The sequence below is a fragment of the Macrotis lagotis genome, chromosome 1 (genome assembly GCF_037893015.1).
Source record: "Macrotis lagotis isolate mMagLag1 chromosome 1, bilby.v1.9.chrom.fasta, whole genome shotgun sequence".
Taxonomy (NCBI): domain Eukaryota; kingdom Metazoa; phylum Chordata; class Mammalia; order Peramelemorphia; family Peramelidae; genus Macrotis; species Macrotis lagotis.
Genome location: NC_133658.1, coordinates 176,773,545 through 176,793,545, shown reverse-complemented (window position 1 = coordinate 176,793,545; position 20,001 = coordinate 176,773,545). Strand labels below are relative to the sequence as shown.

The 20,001-nt window shown below is 32.7% G+C and overlaps 1 protein-coding gene across 2 annotated transcripts in view; it reads right to left on the bottom strand.

Moving 5' to 3' along the window:
- The window catches only part of ESF1 (ESF1 nucleolar pre-rRNA processing protein homolog), an 85,074-nt gene that overhangs the window by 52,645 nt on the left and 12,428 nt on the right, over positions 1-20,001 (bottom strand). For both annotated transcript variants that reach the window (XM_074209422.1, XM_074209423.1), the window contains exons 5-8: positions 15,766-15,866; positions 14,427-14,579; positions 6,957-7,071; positions 6,210-6,354 (exon numbers count right to left, since the gene is read on the bottom strand). In XM_074209422.1, coding sequence (XP_074065523.1) covers positions 6,210-6,354; positions 6,957-7,071; positions 14,427-14,579; positions 15,766-15,866 — 514 coding nt within the window. The remainder of the gene's footprint in view (positions 1-6,209; positions 6,355-6,956; positions 7,072-14,426; positions 14,580-15,765; positions 15,867-20,001) is intronic.

The following is a 20,001-nucleotide window of genomic DNA, read 5'->3' as shown; positions in this document are numbered from 1 at the left end:
TGCCTGCTCAAGTCCATGTTGTAATTAGAGCAGTATGGCTTTTTTATTCTTCTAGAATACAACTTATAATAATCTCATTTCTTAGAGTTCCTCAGAAATAAACATGAATATTTTTGGTATTTCTTCATGTGTTTATATTCTTTTCCTGAAAAAAGGAAGTGTAATTTTATTTTTGTCTTTTGTTACAAGTCCTTAGCAGTGTCTGGTATTAGTAAAAGCATTAATTAATAAGTGTTGAAGGAATGAATGTGTTACTTTCTTCTCTCAAATCAAGACTAATTTTGGCCAGACTACTAGTTTGAATCCCTCAGGATTCTCTATAATTAGGCCTGACAAGAGTCAAAATTCTGCCACCCAAAAGCAGTACAACCTGGAGAGTGACATCACTAATAGGTTGTTACTATCTATTTCCAAACTGAAAAAGAATATGTTCTCTGGTAGTGACAAACATGTTTCCATGGTTATAACATGTTGCTTTATGATAATTAGTGGATCATTGATGGAAGTTAGGCAACCTGTCCTCCCAACATGGCATCTATTTAAACACATTTTCTTGTTTAAGAAAAATCTATAAAGGCTGCATTTTTCCTACACTAAGTCAAATACATTTTAAGAGGGGAAATAAGCCAATACAGAGTGTTATATTTATAACATCCTATTAAGAGCTATGAAAGTGTGATCTTTTGTAGAAAGCAGTTTTAAGTCTTATTTTTTTTTGTACCTTGTTTTAGGATCCCTTTAAAGGGTCATGTTGAAAGATTCCATAGAATCAGGAAAGTAGGAATGTGACAACATGTGCAATCTTCTGAATCTTCTTTTTCCCATGGAGTATTTTGTACTTTCTCCTATCAATATTATCATCTACGCACTTTTTCCTATCAATATTATCATATACAGTAGGGCATTAGGTGGTACATAATGGATGGAGCACTGGCCTTGAAGTAAGGATTGGAATTCAAATCCAGCCTCAAGACACTTGCCACTTACTAGCTGTGTGACCCATGGGCATGTCACATACCTCACATCCAGGGCATCCTGATTTATATCTGGCCACTGGACATATATGACTCTGGAGGAGCAAGTGAGACTGGTGACTTAGCAGAGCCTCCCCTCACTCAAATCCCATTCACAGGCTTGTCATGGATATCACCTCCCTGATGTCATGGTTTTCTTTGAAAAACGAAGGACAGACGTTATTGTTAACTTCTTCAGGATGTAATTTTCTTCCTTTTTATTTTTTTATTTTTTTTAAGATTTTTGCAAGGCAAATGGGGTTAAGAGACCCAAGGCCACACAGCTAGGTAATTATTAAGTGTCTGAGGCTGGATTTGAACTCAGGTACTCCTGACTCCGGGGCCGGTGCTCTATCTACTGTGCCACCTAGCCACCCCTAGGATGTAATTTTCAACTCTAGATTTCATCTTTTTAACAACAACAAAGAGAAGCACTCTGACAGTAGAAAGCTCACTACTGAGTAAGGAACACCTGGAATAGATTCCTGTTTTTGCTGAACAGTGACTGTGACCTTGGAGATATTATTTAACTTCCCAGTGCAACTCTCAAAGACAATTTTATTTCCATTAGTGAAGAAAATTCATTCCTGGAAGATCCCCATACACTGATGAAATCAGTTTAAAAATATCACCACAGTCTCAAAATATACAATTAAGATGACAGTAGTCAAAATTCAATGATTTCCCTTTTAGAATTGATGAAAAATCTTGCCATAGCAATGTCAGTAGAGCAGTTACAATTCAGATTTATTTGTTGCCCTTCTTCCAGTTCAACTATAAATCACTCTCTGTATGATTACGTCAGTTAGAATATATGTCAAGTTCTCTGCAGGCTTCTTTCCCCCCCAACTACTTTTGTGAGGCAATACAGCTTTTTAATACTTTCATCTCCATGATGGTTTCTTAAATGAGGTTGTATTCTAAACTAGTATTACTTTTGGCTTCTGAAAAGACTCTTTTCTTGGCAAAGAGTTTGAAAATTTGCTAGCTGAGAAAGTTTGATTTCCCAAACCTTTCAGACACAATTCTCCAAGAATTAAAGATGAACTGTCTTTTCTTTTATTCTTTTCTTATTTTTTCAGACTTAACAACTTGTTTAACTATAATGGAGTTAGAGCTGATGAACTGCTCAGAGAATAAAACACTTTTTCTTCTAATTCAGCATTAATTTGCTACCTCATCTTCTATTAAGATATAGATTTTGACTTTTGCTCTGACCAATAATCTGATCCACTAAACAAAGAATGCAGTTTCTGAATTTACTTATTCTGAAATTACTGGGATTGTGCTTAGTGCCCAATAATTCTGTTAAATAAGACATAATTAATATAAGGTTCTCCTTGCCTGCCCATATGTGTATATTCAAACATGCTCATGCTTAAGATATTTTTTGGTGCTTCACCAGAGTAAGAAGTGCTTGACTCTTTCCAAAGTGAGACTTTTGAATAGGTGTAAAGTCTTTTGGTCTCTTTCCATTTCTCAATCCTAAACAAATTTTTCAACATAGTTTTTTGCCATCCTCCCATATGCCCACTTTCCAAATGAAGTTACTTAAGAATCAAGTTATGCTGACATTCCTGGGTATCTTGCCAAGTTCTTTGAGAAATATCTCTACTTTCTTATCCTGTGCAATAGATATTGATACTCTATTTGTCTGTCTATATAGTTTGTATATTTATAACCAGTATCACCAAATATTCCACAAAATATCTTGTTTCCTATAGACCTAACATCAAATCAACTTTTCCAGCACTTCTATTTACCCCTCATGACAACCTGTAACCTATTTTTCCATTGTAATTGAAATACTTTTAACATCCTCTGATTTCCTTTACACAAAGAATAACAATAAAGTTGTGATTTGGTAACTCCAGATAAAGTCATAAAATCCTATCCTGAGGACTTAAAAATAGTGGATGTCATTGAATCTCAAAAGATTATCAGTGATGGATAAGTTCTAGTAGGTTCTCCTCAAGTGAAAAGGCTTTGCGTATGGACTAGGTGATGTACTGGATCTGATATACCAGTCCAAGGACTGGTTTAAATGAATATGGAAAGTCTACTCTCTGGAAGCATAACCATGACACAATGACTTTTTTGGCTCACAGTAGTAGAGGAAACAGTAAAAAGAAAAAAAAAGAACATAAATCTTATGCGACAGTCTTGTCTCTGCAATGATGGTGATGGAATGAAAATAAAGGAAGTAAAAGGTACTAAGAACATACAATAATTGTGGTCACTTTGGCCAATATTTGTCCAATGATCAAAAAAGCAGATATATATTTAAATGAATGGCATCACCTGTAAAACACTATTACCTTTGCTAAGCAGAGATGCTGAAAATTTAGTCAAATGAACACTGAATTAAAAAAAAAGATATGTTAAATTTTTCTGATTACTTGCTTCTTGCTGCACTGCTGAAAATTCTAAGTTTTCTTCAGAAGCACCAAATCTGTTGTTTCAATCTATGTGAAAAAAGCATATTTCCATTCTTTCCAGTTTTACATAGAATCTCACCACTTATTTTATATTACAAGTTTTGGAAAGGATTTAGAGTTGGGCAACACTTCAGAAGCTGCTTGGTTCAATCCTCTCAATTTACAGAGGAGGAGTGTACATAACAGTTAAGTAACCAGGTTCAGTATTATATAACCAAGCTGAGATTTGATCTTAGATCCTCTTAACTCTTTCCTTTATATAATACTCTCTCCTTATCTGTGATATAATGAGAAGTATGCTGGTCTTTGAGTCAACAGGCCTGAAGTTAGGTTCTGCCCCTATTCACCACTTGAATAAATTTGGACAGCTTACTTCACTACTCAATTTCTGAGTTTACTCAACTGTAATCTGAGAGGATGAAAGTCTATGACTGCTGAGGTCTCTCTCTCTTTTAAATCCTAGGATCCATCTGGAGTTCTCATTAAATGACAATAAAGCAGCACAAAGAAAAACATAGAAAGTAGACTCAGGATATAAGTTCAACCTGTAATATTGTAAGAGAAAAGGGCCCAGGGTTCATCTGAGTAAATACCTAGCTGCTATATGTATGCTGAATGACATGCTTAACTCAGTTATGGGTAGTAATAAGAACTGAAAATCAAGAAACTCCTTAAGATCTCTAAAAAGTAAAAAATTCCAGTATTAAATTTCTAATGGTGTAAATACTAAATAATTAAACAATTTTAATGAACTAATTAAATATAAATAAAAGATGTTGAATTCCATAAAAAAACTGCATAAATTCATGAAAAAAATCTGTTTTTCTATCACAAGGATGAAAATATTAAAAACTTTCCCTGGTGTAAAAACAAGTATGAAAAGCCAATTACATTTTTTAAGAATGTCAGCCCCAGTTATTTGATTACTTTAGGGTTAAATTTAACTGACCAACTTAAGAACAATTCTGAAAGATATTTATGAATAATATTGTCACCTATTTTAACTGTCTCCTATTTTCAATTATTCACAATGCTGCCAGCTGTCTTTCATGTTATAGGCATTCTAATATTATTCTAATATATTGTTTTACACACACACACCTCTCTTGGATCTAATCATTTATAGTGTCAGATATATGTAATAATAGAGAATTAGATTTGAAGCTATTCCAGGGAGATCAATAGCTTAGATAGGAAAATACAACTGAAATGAGAGTGAAGCAGTTGAAACTGTTGAGGACTTATTAAGCATAGAAAGAAAAGTTATGGTGTTTGGTTGTGATGGAATACTACTGTGCTATAATAAATGATGAGCTCATTGATCTAATAAAGACATGGAAAGTTTTGCACAAAGTGATGAAAGCAAAGTGAGCAGAAAACCCAGAGAACATTGCATACAGTAATAGCCAAATGATATGAAGAAAAGCTCTGACTAAATTACTTTGACCATTATAAACATACAAACTAAAAATAAAGGACATATGAAGAAAAATGTTATCTGCATCCAGAGAAAGAACAAATAAATAGATGGATAGACTAATTTTTACTATACTCTATATGTGTGTGTCTCATGGTAACCAATTGCAAATTTATTCTGTTGTAACTTGGAGGGAATAGCAAGTTGTACATGGCAAATTTGCAATTTCATGTGTAATCATCTTTTTTTTTGTACTGTATTGTGAAAATGATTCCTTTGTTTTGTGAATTGCAAATAAATTTTTAAACATATACTGAAGTACTATACTATGATCAACTTTGTTAATAAAAGATAATTAGTGGTACAGAAAGTTATCTTTTTAATGACATTTAGTTTTGTGTTCTTTTCAAAATAGATCTTTTGAAAGATCATCTTTATGTCTGCATAATAAGTCAAAAGTCAAAGTTGAGGAAAATGAATGTGTAAGGAAAAGAAGCAAAGTTTAAATATATGGCATAAACTTATGGCTCTTTCCTTTGTCAACAGCTATATTACAACTAGTGATAGTACTAATATATTTATGAAAACTTCTAATATAGAGGGTATTTAAAGATCAACATTTCAAAAGATTTTATGTAAGAATGTTCAGCGACACAGGGCCTTACAGTCTGAAGAAAACTAGGTTTAATCTTAATAAAGTTAAGATGACTGAATATCACTTTTATAAACCATATATATGTCAAACAATAAGGAGTATAAATAGTACCATATATGTATAAATTCATCTAGTAAATATAAAAATACACAAAGAAGCCCTGATATGTTTTTGATAAGTGGGAGACAAAGTGTCTCCCAACTCTAATCTCAGCAAGCACTAGATTTGAGTGAAATGTGAAAAAATTTTAGGTTGCTAAAAATGTGATGAGATTTTTTGAGGAGAGAGAATGGGATATGGGAGAGAAAGAAAGAATAAAGGTTACTCTAAAGAATCAGTTTGTTGTCTCCTTCAAACTAGGAAGATTATCATCTAATGTATCTAATAAGCCATCTTTACGTTCTTTGCAACAGAGCAGTGATTCTCAGAGGGTGGTTAGGGGATCTGAGTTCCTGGAACCCTTTTTGGAGAGGCCAAAATTCGTTTTACAATAATATGAAAGCATTTAAATTTTTATCATGATAAATACTGATAGTTCTAATCACATAAACAAAAGCCCTTTAAGAGGAAAAATTTTCCGAGACCAAAATTCTCTGCACAGAGAATAATTAAAACAGCCAAGAGCCTCTATATATGCAAATGAATATACACTCAAGGGTTTTAGAAGAATAAACATCAAGACACACCGTGTTTCTCTTCTAGTTCCTCTTCATCATCACTGGAAGATGCTAAATAGGCTTGAAAATCCATATCAAGAAGTTCATCTTTTTTAAAATTTCTGTTTAGTGTTTTAATTCTTTCATGATCAGTCTCATCCCAAGTGACCTCTACCTTTAAAAAATATACCAAATGGACAGAAATCAGGAACATATGGCAAAATTTTAAGTCTGAATTTTGTAAAACATTTAAAAGCATCTCAATGAGGAATTTGTGTTAATTTGGACATATAGATTTATGACATAAGGCATGATAAAATCATTTTTAGATTATTGCTTCCCAAACTATGTTATTAATTTTTCCATTCATTTTATGATCTTCCCTTAATTTTGCCATCCACTTTTGCTTAAGGCATATACAGGGATGATAGTACAAAGAAAATGTGAAATAAAGAGAAAAAAATCAACAAGATAACCAGATTTAAGAGTAGTAAAAACACAATAACTTGAAAATCCTTTCCTCTCCCATGTGATTAGTCAAATCCAAATGATTCTTGTGACTCTTTTATTTAAACCTCATCATGGTTCCTAGAAAAGACAGATGACTACTGCATAACAGTAGTTTATTTTGAACCTCCTTTATTTCCAAAAATGTTATGGAAGTGTCTTGGGTAGAAAATCTTATCTTGCAGTGTTTAAACTATCACTGACATATTTTTGTAAGTTAAGAAATATTTTAATAATTGGGAAAGTTTAAAGAACATTTGGTTCAGATACCGTTGATGTTCCCATTGCTGCAGATGTAAAATATTTGGGTTTATATGTTGTTATATCCACTTCTAAAGCTGTGTCTTTTGGCTCCTCATCAAATGTAATATCATCTGGAATAAACCTTAAATGCAAAAACAAAAAACAATCACAAAAAATTTAAAAGCAATAAACAAAAATTTTGGATTCTTTACATTAGTTACAGTTTAGATATTCATTGTATATGTAGATCAAAACAATCAACATTTTCAAAATAGCTTAACAAACCAGTTAGTATGAATATGTATAAAACAAATAGGTCACACAATGGATGGAGTTCAAATCCAGCCTCCAATACTTCCTAGCTATATGACTGGGTAACTCGACTTAACCTACCCGCCTCTGTTTCCTCATCTGAAAAAGGAGTTAATAATAGCAACTACCTCTCAGGATTGTAATTAAGATCAAATGACATAACTGCAACATGTTTGGTAGTACCTGGAATAGTAAGGGCTATATAAAGGTTATCTATTATTGTTGTTGTTGTTGTTACTTTACACAAAGATATCTGCTTGGATATATCTAATGGATGTTCAGTTTCACTGATGTAAGTATTCTCTCCAATGATGCAGAAAGCCATTCCATATAACTATTATATACCCTTCCCTTAAATCTGCCAAAGAGCTTCCACCTAACACTCTGGATGTCTTTCTTGAATGGTTTTAAAAATATCTAGTCTATGCCAGTGGAATATATGTACTCTTTTACTATACTGAATTTTCCTCATGGGATCAGCCTAACTTTCATTAAAATCCCACACTGCTCTGTTGACATCCTTTAAGTCTTTGTAACATAGTGTTAGCCTGTTCACACCAACAGCTTCCCATTGACTTTGGTGTGATCCTCAACTTCAGTTCTGGAGTATTATATTCAAAGACTTACAGCCATATATCATCACTGAGCGAATAGAGTTAAAATTTTAAAAAGAGCCTTTGTTAAATGGAGAAACCAAAGAATTGTGATTTTCCAAAGACACTGAAGACTGCTTTCTGTATCCTGTTCAATTCTGGGACTCATTATTGTCCATTTTTGGTTCTGAGATAAACATAGGGAAAAGCTTTTTTTTAACTGTCCATCTAGCTGAATAGCAGACTGAGCTTGTATTTATTAATTTTATGCTTATTTCTATATACTTGTATACATATTTTCTTATTCACTAGAATGCAAGCTCTTTGTGAACAAGAATTACTTTATTCACTGCATTTGTATCAAGATCTAGGAATGACTGATACAAAGTATCCTTAATAGATGCTTACTTACAGATTTATTGACAGTAGACATTCTTCATCCATTTAACTTTTTCTATCTAGCTTAGGTAAGATTCTTTTAAGTACTTATAATAAACTCATTTAAGTATCTGTCATGCTCCAGGGTTCAATGTCATCAGCTAACATAGGCTTCTAAAGAACCTAGTCAATATAGAATCTCCAATTTAACTGCACCTATCAACTGGATTTTGGCCATGACAGGGCAACCATATTTCATGAACATTTATTTGTTTCCCTACTTTATATCACACTTTATATTAATGATCAGAGGTCTGAATAAGATTCTGTTGATGTATCTTTCATGAAATTTTGTACAATACTGATATACAAACAATTGTTTCAAAAGTAATAGAAAAGTTAGGAAGAGATAGAGTTTAGCTTTTGACTGAATTTAAGATGGCTATAGAATATCTAGTTTGAGATGTTCAACAGGCAGTTGGAGACGGGTATACTTTAAGGTGGGGTTGAATAAGTAGATCTGGGAATTCACAGAGTGATCAAGAAGGATAAAAATTTGAGATAAGGTCATTAGATGAGATAACTTTTGAAAAAGGAGTTTCAGTTGAATGATAAGACTAGAAGCCAGATTGTAAAGGATTAAGAGAATGAAAGGAAAAGTGAAGGCAACTACTGTTAATCTCAGAGAGTTTTGCCATAAAAGAGATGAGATACAAAATAACAGATAGCAGTCAAAAATGGCAGAAAATGAAGACTACTGAGAAGGGATGAGAAAGGGGCAATCTGCTAGAGAAGACAGAATGGGGTCACATAGGCAGCCCTGGTACAGAGAAGAGCCACCTTATTCATGTGAGACAGGTGGAGGAGGAAATAGTAGTAGAAGGGATGTGAGATGAGGAACAGATAGAAAGTGGGAGTTCTTGGCTGAATGACTTCAAAATTTTCAATGTCAAGGTCCCCGATCAGATGAGATGGGGGGGGGGGGGGATAAAAAGGTTTGGAAAAGGCACTGTGCAGAATGGAATAATGAATCAGTTTCAGAGGTATAAAAGGAATATCTTGAGATAGTGAGGACCCAGCTGTTATCAATATAAATAAGAGCTATTGGCAAGAGTTAAAAAGAAGCCATCAGGACAGGTAGGTAGTGCAGTGAATAAAAGCACTGGCCCTGGAGTCAGGAGGCCTGAGTTCAATTCCGGCCTCCAACACTTATTAATGACCTAGCTGTGTGACCATGGGCAAGTCACTTAACACCACTGCCTTGCAAAAGAAAAAAAAAAACCTAAAAAAGAAAAAGAATATAAAAAAAGCCATCAAGGAAATTCACTGAGTTTTCAATCCTTCTCATCAAAGTCTTACAACTAAGTTTGCATTCTACCTCTCAGTGCCCTCAAAACTGAGGCATCTTCAACATGAACCTCCTCTATATCGTATACTTGATTGAGGCCATTTCCCTTTGCAAGTACAATCAATCAACAAAGGGCAAGTTCAGTCATTCAACAAGCACTCATTTTTTTTATTTTTATTTTTTAAATTTTCCTATTCTCCTCCCAACCTCACTTCCCTCCCCCCCACCCCCAACAGAAGGCAGTCTGACAGTCTTTACATTGTTTCCATGCTATACAATGATCAAAACTGAATGTTCAACAAGCACTTATTAACATTACTCCTTTACCCACCCAAGTTACAAAAGCTGTTCCTTCTCTTGAGGAAGTAACATTCTATAACAGGAGATATCATGGCTATAAACAAGCGTATACAAAATGAAAAAAAAAGAACAGGGAGTGGGAACAGCAAGAATAGGAGTTCTTAAAATTTTTTAGCTATGGACATCTTTGATAGCCATGGATCTACTCACAATAATGTTTGAAATGCATAAAACAAATATATAAGATAACATGGCAGTATCGGTCTTGGAAGATCTGACCTCTATTCTGGTCTCAGACACTTGACACTTACTAGCTGTGTGATCCTGGGCAAGGCACAATTGCCTTGCCAAAAAAAATTATAAGAGAAACCAATTATATTGAAATACAAGTATCAAAATATTGTTTTAAAAAATTCTGAGAACCAAGGTTAAAAAACTCTGAACTAGATGGATCAAGAATGAATTTTCTACAGGTGTTCTTTGAAGAGACTAATTTGTATATACTTTTTTTAGAGGAGTTGTATTTATGTTTTAAAAGCAAAGGTTTCCAATTACATGTATATAAATGAGATATGGAGGTAAGCAAGGTGTGTATTATAGGAAGAGAGACCATTCATTGAAAAGAAGTAGAGTTAGGAGACTAAGTATTATACACAAGAAATAGCAAGAATGGATGAATGAAAAAAATTTTCATGAATAACTTACTATTTGCCAAATACTATGCTAAGAAGCAGGGTGATGATGGTGATGACAGTACCTCTTCTCAAGAAGATTAATTTAAATAAGAGGAGGCTTATAATGAGAGAAGTTGTTATCTCTTTCTGCTTGACTCTAGAGTAGGTGTTTTTTGCCTTTTAAAAAAAATCTTCACTACGACAACAGACTTACACCAGTTAAACTTCAATAAGACAATTTTTATAGGGATACTACAGATCCCTTTATCTATTTTTTCGCATTATTTGGGATCAACAACTTGCTTAAAACAATGAGGCTGAAGTTGTTTTAAGCACACACTCCATTTTTGTTTCATGTGGCTTCATATTGATTTTGAACTTCTCTCTAACAAGTTGATGATCTGCTTACACACAAATAGCTGAATAGAAATGGTTTTGAGGATACAAATAAATCATTTCTGCTCATTTATAAATCTCTTAGTCTGTGCTGATCACAGGCAAATATGTTGGCATATGAAGTTTTAGAGTAAGGAATGGGTGATGTTTAAGTCTTGTAATCTACACAGAAGTCTTATGCTTATATTCAAGACAAGAATTTGAAGTCCTCCTCTATGTTTACTACCTTTAAAGGGAATTCATTGAATTATCCAAGTATGTTGATTTAATTTGGAGGGTCTTGCCAAGTTCTAATGGATGTTTACTATGATGTTTTAACAAAACTTTTTCTTAAATCACTGCCATAAAAGACGTTCAAAATGAAATGTTTCTTTTCACTTATGCACACACAGTAAAACCAATTTCTACAACTCCTTTAGTTACCCTTCCAAGAAGATTTTGTAAGCTATCCCTGCCTTACTCCAACTTTCCTTACTCTTGTGACTTTATCGAGAAAATGTCAAAATTGATACCAATTGAATTTCTCTAAGAACATGTCTACTTAGTGGTCTCAGATTCTAAAGCACCAGCAGCTAAAGTTGATCAATGGCCCCTAACCTTAGAGATTCTCAAAATCTTCTGCTTCCTTTTTCACTATTCTGACAAATTCTGCCACTTGGTCACTGCAGAGCTAGAAGGGGCTGTGCAGGACTAAGGGGCATTTTAAAATTTTGTCTCATGGATTGCTTCAGCTAATGAAGTCATCAACAAGGGGCTAAGGTAAGCAGTCCTTAAAAATAGACTGTTTCTAGGATTATAAATTGGTGAAGCACTTAATAGTTTATTAATCTACTATGTATGTGTAGGTACACATGCACCAAATGATAGTAGAACATTTGACCAGATAATCAAGAATATCTTGTATAAGAGGGATTTTAAAAAAAATTCTGCCTTTCTTTTCTCAACATCTTGTCACAGGGGTCAGATGAACTCATCAATATCATGGCATTTTGAAAACCAATACAACATGCTACAGAGAAGAAATGCATTATTTGAAAAAAAAATAGCATTTGTTTAATTCCACAGGACTAATGATTGAAGCCAGTTAGCTGCTCTTGATAAAACAGTGATGAACTCAAGATATAAACTAAAATATATTTTTGGATACAATAGGGAGATTTGTTTTGTTAACTGCAAATATTTAATATGACGACTTTGTTTTGTTTTTTCCCAACAGGGTAGGTGGGTAGAAAGTTGAAGGGAAAACAGGGAAATCCTCTCTTCTCATAAAAGGAGAAAAAGAAAAAAGACGTCATAGAAGCATTTTTTTTTAAATGCAGAGAAGATAACAGAATAAAGTCCAGAAAGAAAGATGGACAAACAGGTCGTTTTCGAAAGCTATAGGTTGAACTTATATATTTAAAAAGAAAAGCAACCTGTACATAGAGAATTTCATGTATAATATTGCCTTTCCCCAATATATTATGTACATTTGATATGCACATTTTATTGATGTTTGCTGAATTCAGAATAAACAAAAATTAGTTTAGAAATATTTGTAATTGATGCACGAAAATTAGGAGGAAAAAAACAATGCTTTCTCAAGTAATAAGAGTACAAAAACCACCAGAAGTAATTTCATTTTACAAATTTGCTCACTTCAGTTACTTTGAAAATCTTATGTTGTCATGTAAAGGAGAAAAAGGTGTAGTAAAAAAAAGGAAATTACCCTATGCTCTGACTATATTTAAGACTTATACTTTTCAGATATAGTAATACTATATTTCCAAATGGCAGCATATGGTTTATGCTCTACCACAAAATGTTTTTTTTGGAATGGTTTTTTTAGTATTAAGCTTGAAAATTAAATTTTCTTACTAGATGGGCTTGTGTATGGGCTTAACAAGAATAAGTGATTTTAGCTGGTAAAACATATTTAATATGTCCAAAATGAACAATCATACAAGTTAACAAGAAATGCTTTTGCATTTCAGGGATGATTAAAAACGGGCTTTCTTAGGTGTGACACTAGAAAATTCATTTTGTTCTGTTCATGTAGTATACAACAAAATGAAATAAAATGCATTTTTTTTCATGGCTATTAATTACATTTTCTAGGCTCTATCCTCTCCACTAGGACAATTTAAAATTCTTTATGGCACTCTCCCAATAAACAAGTAAAAGAAAACTCTGTAAAGAGTAAGTTAACTTTCATCAATTCATGATATCTGAAATGAATGAAACCTTAAAAAATGACTGAAAGTTAATAACTGAATTAAAAAAAATCCACTTTTGTAAACTGTTAAGTAGAAAGGGAAGGAAATTCAGTTTTTTCACTTATTTTTCACTTATTTGTTTGATGAGAGAAGTCTTTTTTCAATACTCAAATATCTTAAAAGTTCAAGAAAAACATTTTTTTCCTAAATCTGAAATTCACTGTAACATTAAAAAGGTCAGTGTCTTTGAAACAATATATCTTACCCTTTTCTGAAATATTTCACTTTGAGTACAAAGCTCTCAAACAAAACTAAGCATTTAAGGAGCTGACTTCTATTGACAGTGTCACAGCAGACTGGTTTACTAAGCAACAAAAAAGAACAGTCTAAAGATAAAATGGTACAGTAGTTCAGTTTCCTGTTTCCTTAGAGTTGAAATTCAAAATGATCTGAAGTTTTTCAGTTCTGAGTCAGTGAAGCCTGAGCAATTTGTAAAAATAGTGCCAGAACCCAAAGGCAATGTTAATACACTATTCACACACAATAGAGCAGTCCCTATTGCTCTTTCATTCCCCTTTACTGTTCCCCTTCAGAAATAAAGGAACTGAGTTACCACACCTCATATCCATCTAAATGAGATGGTTACCATTCCAATAACAAAAATAACAATGTGGCAAAACATGAATGAACATGACCAAAAACTATGGAATGAATATAACGGAGTTTCACTTATTGTGCAATAAGACAAAGTGAAATAAACAAAATCAAGAGAACAATGCATACACTGACTACAAGAATGTAGATTAAAATATACCATCTTGAACCCAGAGTAACTGAAAACCAGTGAAGGTCCTGGAAAATAGAGATTGACGATGGGAGAGAAGTGAAGGACTACTTAGGACAAACTTGCATACAACAATGTCAGATGAATTTGATGTTTTAGTTTAACTATTTTTCTTTGTCACAAAGGCAGATTTAATGAGGGGGGAAAAAAGATGACTTGAAGTATAAAGACAAAAGACATTTATATACATTTACATGTATATATGAGATATATGTGTATTAAAAACAAATAGAATATATGACTCATATCTATCATCATGAAATTTCCTACTATCAGTTTTCTTTTTTGGGGGGGGTGACATAAAATCTATTCTATGATTGAAAATTCAGTTTTGGAGAACCATGAGATACCAGAAAAAGTATAACTAATATAAATAAAGATCTCCATCTTGGTCCAAAAAAGTCATGTTGCATAATAATGTGCAAAACAAACAGTAAAGATGTACAACTGGAGTTACCTCAGATCTACAAAGGAACAGCTACTTTCGAATTCCAATCCATCACAATCTTCATAAATTTTACTGGCAGTTTCTGGAGAATCACAGTCTACAACTGCATAAAAGTATTTTAGTCTCTTGAATTGATAATCTCTTAACTTTTCTCTAGAGGTCCTATGAAAGAAAAAAATATTCAATGGATTTACATGCAATTAAGTAAAAGCCTTTACTTTTGAAACATAAACAAACATAAATACAGATCCTCCAAGAAAAATATGTACAAAATAGACTTTTCCTCAAACCATGGTTTTCATAATCTGGCTTTTATCTATTACCCAAAATCCTTCAGTGCAACAAATTTATTTTTTCTTGAGAAGGTCACAAACTTTCCAAGCGATATTATGAATGAAATTTGGCATCTAGAAAGTCAATTTGAGAATTCAATACACAATTATCTACAAATTTAATTATACTTTAGGAACATATTTTTATCACCAAATATAGTTTCCAAAAAGAAATCAGGAAGAAATCATAATATTAGCAAAATATGTTTAAAATTAGGCATAGTCAAAAAGTCTTGATTTGGCAAAATATTTGCACTAAATTCAAATTTTCCATCAGTTGTAAAATGTTTTCCTAATTGCTATTGGCTTTAATTTAATTTTCCCTAATGATTATGAATGTTTTATTTAATGATCCTAAATACTCTGAGGTTTCTTTCAGTTATTTACTGTTAAGCTTTACTAACTGGTGCTAACAGCTCCATCTAGTGGTTCAAAAGAAATTAACACTATGTAAGATCATCCTTTTATGACTGAAATCATTTTGGGAAGTAGTTTCAGTTATGTCAGAAAGCAGTTTAAAGACTATTTTTTCTAAAAATAAAAATTTCTGAAAATCATCACAGATCATCATGCATTTGTGGATAGAGCACCACCCTGGAGTCAGAAGGACCTGAGATCAAATCCAGCCTCAGATACTTAATAATTACCTAGCTATGGGACCTTGGGCAAGCCACTTAACCCTATTGCCTTGCGAAAACCAAAAATCATCTTGCATTCAAGACTAGTACAGATGAGACTGAATTACAGACAATGTGAAAGGTGATATGTTTTTGTTCATAAGAACATCGACTAGCTTAACCAAGTTTCACCAGGATATTGTCACTTAACCATTATCCTTTCAGATTTAATCCATCATGACTAATTTACTCAGACAACTCCCCATCTCCCTTCTTTTTTAACAGTTAATAAACTTTAGCTTAGAACCTATCAAAATAATTAGAAAATTTAAATAATGGAATCTGGGTTGTTAATTTTAACTTTTTAAACTGTTTTTTAAAAAAAATTAGTTTTAGTACCAGTCTTTCTCAGGAGCATCTTCAGGAATACTTTGTAATTCCTTAGGTCCTTGAACAAGCTCTTCCTTCATTCTCTCCTTCCCAAATTCTGAAGGATAGATCTAAAAGTAATGCAAAGAACAAATTATGAAACAATTTGCTTAAAAGACACAAATCACCTTTGATAGACAGAATGAGTACACAATTCTGCTTAATGTGGAATCCTTTATATTTAATTCTTAGAAGCACACTAAAATGCATAGTCTTAAGTAATTTAAAATATCCAGAAACAAAAAACTGGGAGGCAAACACGTAAATTTGTAATTTCCTGCTGATGATACATATCTATCTCACTATAAAGTCAAAGTTGGACAGGATCTCAGCAATCATTTGGTCCTACAATTTTATTTTACAGGTAGTCATGGAGGCTGAGAAATGTTAAGTGACTTGCCCAAGTGACATAGGCAAATGGCAGAGACTCTAATTCTAAACTTATCACTTTCTGCATTATAGTCATGCTATTTTTTTTTTTTTAGGTTTTTACAAGGCAATTGGGTTAAGTGGCTTGCCCAAGGCCACACAGCTAGGTAATTATTAAGTGTCTGAGGTCAAATTTGAACTCAGGTACTCCTGACTCCAGGGCTGGTGCTGTTCACTGTGCCACCTAGCTGCCCCAGTCATGCTATTTCAAAGAATTTCATTAGCTTTTGTAAAGTCTTGGTGAAATCAAGATACATTTTGACAACTATTAGTTTCCAAAAACTCATTATAATATCTCATACACTACATATGCACAAATGCTGCTTGTTCTGAAATTTACCCTTGGTTTCACTAAGTTGCTAACCAAACTAAATGAGTAAATTTATTTTACTTTCGGTTTTAAATTTTCTCCCTTCACTCCTTACTGAGAAGACAAGAAATACCCATTATATATATATATATAATGGGTATTTCTTGTCTTCTCAGTAAGGAGTGAATATATATATCTGTGTGTGTGTGTGTGTGTGTGTGTGTGTGTGTGTGTGTGTGTGTGTATGAAGTCAAGCAAAACATTTCTTCATTAGCCATGTTACAAAAAGAGAAAAAACCCCAACCAAATAAAGGAAAAAATACTTCAATCTGTACTCCATCAATTCTTTACCTGAAGGGGATAGTATTTTACATGATGAGCCCTTTGGATTTATGGTGGATCATTTTATTGATCAGTTACTAAGTCTTTCATAGCAGATTGCTTTTACTATGGAGACTGTTCTGGCTTAACTCATTTCACTTGACTTCACATAAGACTTCCCAGTTATTTCTTAAACCATCTTGATTATTTCTTACAGCACAATAGGTTCCATCATTCCCATACATCTTGAATTGTTGAGCCATTTCCCACTTAACAGGCAGGAACTTCTTTTTCCAATTCTTTGCCACCACAAAAAGAGCTGTGATAAATATTTTTGTACATATATATATTTTTTCCCCTTTTCTTTAATCTCTTTGGAGGATGGATCAAGTAGTAGTAATGCTGTTAAGAACCTCTTGGCAAACTTCCAAACTGTTCTTGAGAATGGATGAACTAATTCAAAGCTCTACCAACTGTCATCAATGTACCGATTTTCTCACATTCCCTCTGTCATTTTCCTTTTCTGCTTATTTAAGTCAATTTGATGGGTGTGAGGTGACACTGCAGAGTAATTTTAATTTGCATTTCTTTAATCAATAATGATTTAGAGTATTTTTTCAAATGCTTATATGACACTTCAATTTTTCTCTGAAAACAGCCAATTCATATCCTTTGACCATTTTTTTTTTCAATTGAGGACAGTCTCCTATTTTTATAAATTTGGCTTGGCTCTATATATGTCTGAGAAATGAAATCATTATCAGAGAAACCTGTTGCAATGGTTTCTTAATTATGGTTGCATCAGTTTTTGTTGTGCAAAAATTCCCTAATTTTATGGATTCTCTATTTCAGACTGAGAGATGTACCCTCTCTTATCCATAGATCTAACTGGTAAATTCTTCCATGCACCCCTTACTTCCTTGTTATCACCTGTTGTGTCTAAATCATTTGCCCATTTTGAGATTATCCCAATAAGTTCTGCCATATAGCGAATTCTTGCCCCAAATAGTTGGTATTTGGGGGTGTATGAAATACTAGATTATTATGTTCAATTGTTTCTCTATTTTTTGTGTCCCGAATCTTTGCCACTGATCAACCATGCTTCATTTTTGGACATTTCTTATACCAAAACTGTTCTTATGATCATAACTCTGAATACTGTTTGAAAGGTGGTACTATCAGAGCACCTTACTTCACATTTTCTCTCACATAGATTCCCTTGATATTTTTTTTTTTTGCAAGGCAATGGGGGTAAAGTGGCTTGCCCAATGCCACACGGCTAGGTAATTATTAAGTTTCTGAGGCCGGATTTGAACTCAGGTACTCCTGACTCCAGGACTGGTGCTCTATCCACTGTGCCACCTAGCTGCCTCCCCCCCCCCCCCTTGATATTCTTAATCTTTTTTCTGGCAGATGAATTCTGCTATCATTTTTTTTCCAGCTCTATAAAGTAGTTCTTTGGTAATTTAGTGTGGCAATAAATGAGTAAATTAATTTAGTAGTATCTTTTTTATTATAGTGATTTGACCTACCTATTAACAGTGAATGCATTTGCAGTTATTTAGATGTCTTTATGTTCATATTTAGATGACATTTAGATGTCATTATGTTCATATTTAAATTGAATTTCTCTATCTCTGATTATTTGTATAGGTTTTATTTTATAACCTTCAACTTTACTGAAGTGGTTACTTATTTTTATTAGTTTCTTTTCCCATTTTCCCCTATTATTTCCATCCATTATATCATCAACAAAAAGCAAATTTTCCCCCTTCAAATTATTTTTCTTATCTTATTGCTAGAGTTAGTATTTTTAATAAAACACTGAATAATAATGGTGATAAATAACAGCCTTGAATCATCCCTGATCTTACTGGGGAGGCTTTTACTTTATCCTTTATATAGATAATGCTTGCTTTTAGTTTTATTCATTTACTACACTGTCACTTACGTTTTTTAGTATTTCTAATAGGAATGGGTACTATATTTTGTCAGAAGTTTTTCTTCAAATATTGTTAGGAGTTTTGGGTTTTTCTCTTATTGATGAAGGTCAATTATTCTTATAAATCCAGACCATGGTATGATCTTTGTAATATATTGCTGTAATTTCCCTGCTAGTATTTTATTTAAAATTTTTGCACTGATATTCATTAGGGAATTGATCTACAGTTTTTTTCCCTATTGGCTCTATTGGTTTAGGAATCAAAATCATATTGTGTGAAAAAAGATCTATGATAGGATTCCTTTAATTTTTTTCAAACAGTTTATACAATATTGCAATTAATTTTTCTTTAAATATTTAGTATATTTCTCTTATAAATTCAACTAGTCTTGGGTCTCCTTTCTCCCTTAGAGACATTATTTATGGCTTGTTCAATTTCTTTTTCTAAGATAGGATTATTTAAATATTCTAATTTCATCTTCTGTTAATCTGGGTAATTTATATTTTTGTATCCATTTCACTAACATTGTTAGTTTTACTAGTCTAAAGTTGGGCAAATTAGTTCAGAACAACTGTTTTAATTATATCTTCATTCACTGAACATTTACCTTTTTCATTTTTATTACAGATAGTTTTGTTTCTTTTTTTAAAATAAAATCATACAATGATTTTTTAACCTTTTCCCCCATAAAACTAGCTTCTATTTTTAGTTAAGTGTTTTTTTTTACTTTCAATTTTATTAACCTCTCTCTTGATTTTCTGGATTTCTAATTTGGTTTAAGATGAGGATTTTAAATTTGTTTTCTAGTTTTTTAAATTACATGCCCAATTCATTAATTTGCTACTTTTCTTTTTTATTGATATAAGAATTTAGAAATAAATTTTTCCCTAAGTACTGCTTTGACTTCACTCCTTTTCCCCCAATTGTGATTAAACTGTCTTGTTGTCATTATCTCTAATGAATTTGTTGATTGTTTCTGTTTGTTCTTTGAACTGCTCATTCTTTAAGATTTTTTAGTTTCCTTTTAAATCTATACTTACAAGCTTCTTTATTGAATGTAAATTTTATTACATTTTAGATTTAAACTCCATTTTCCATCCAAACTGGCAGACTTATTTTTCCTAAGTACAGCATTCCATTTTGTTTTTTTAGTTTTTGCAAGGCAGTGGGGGTTAAGTGACTTGCCCAAGGCCACACAGCTAG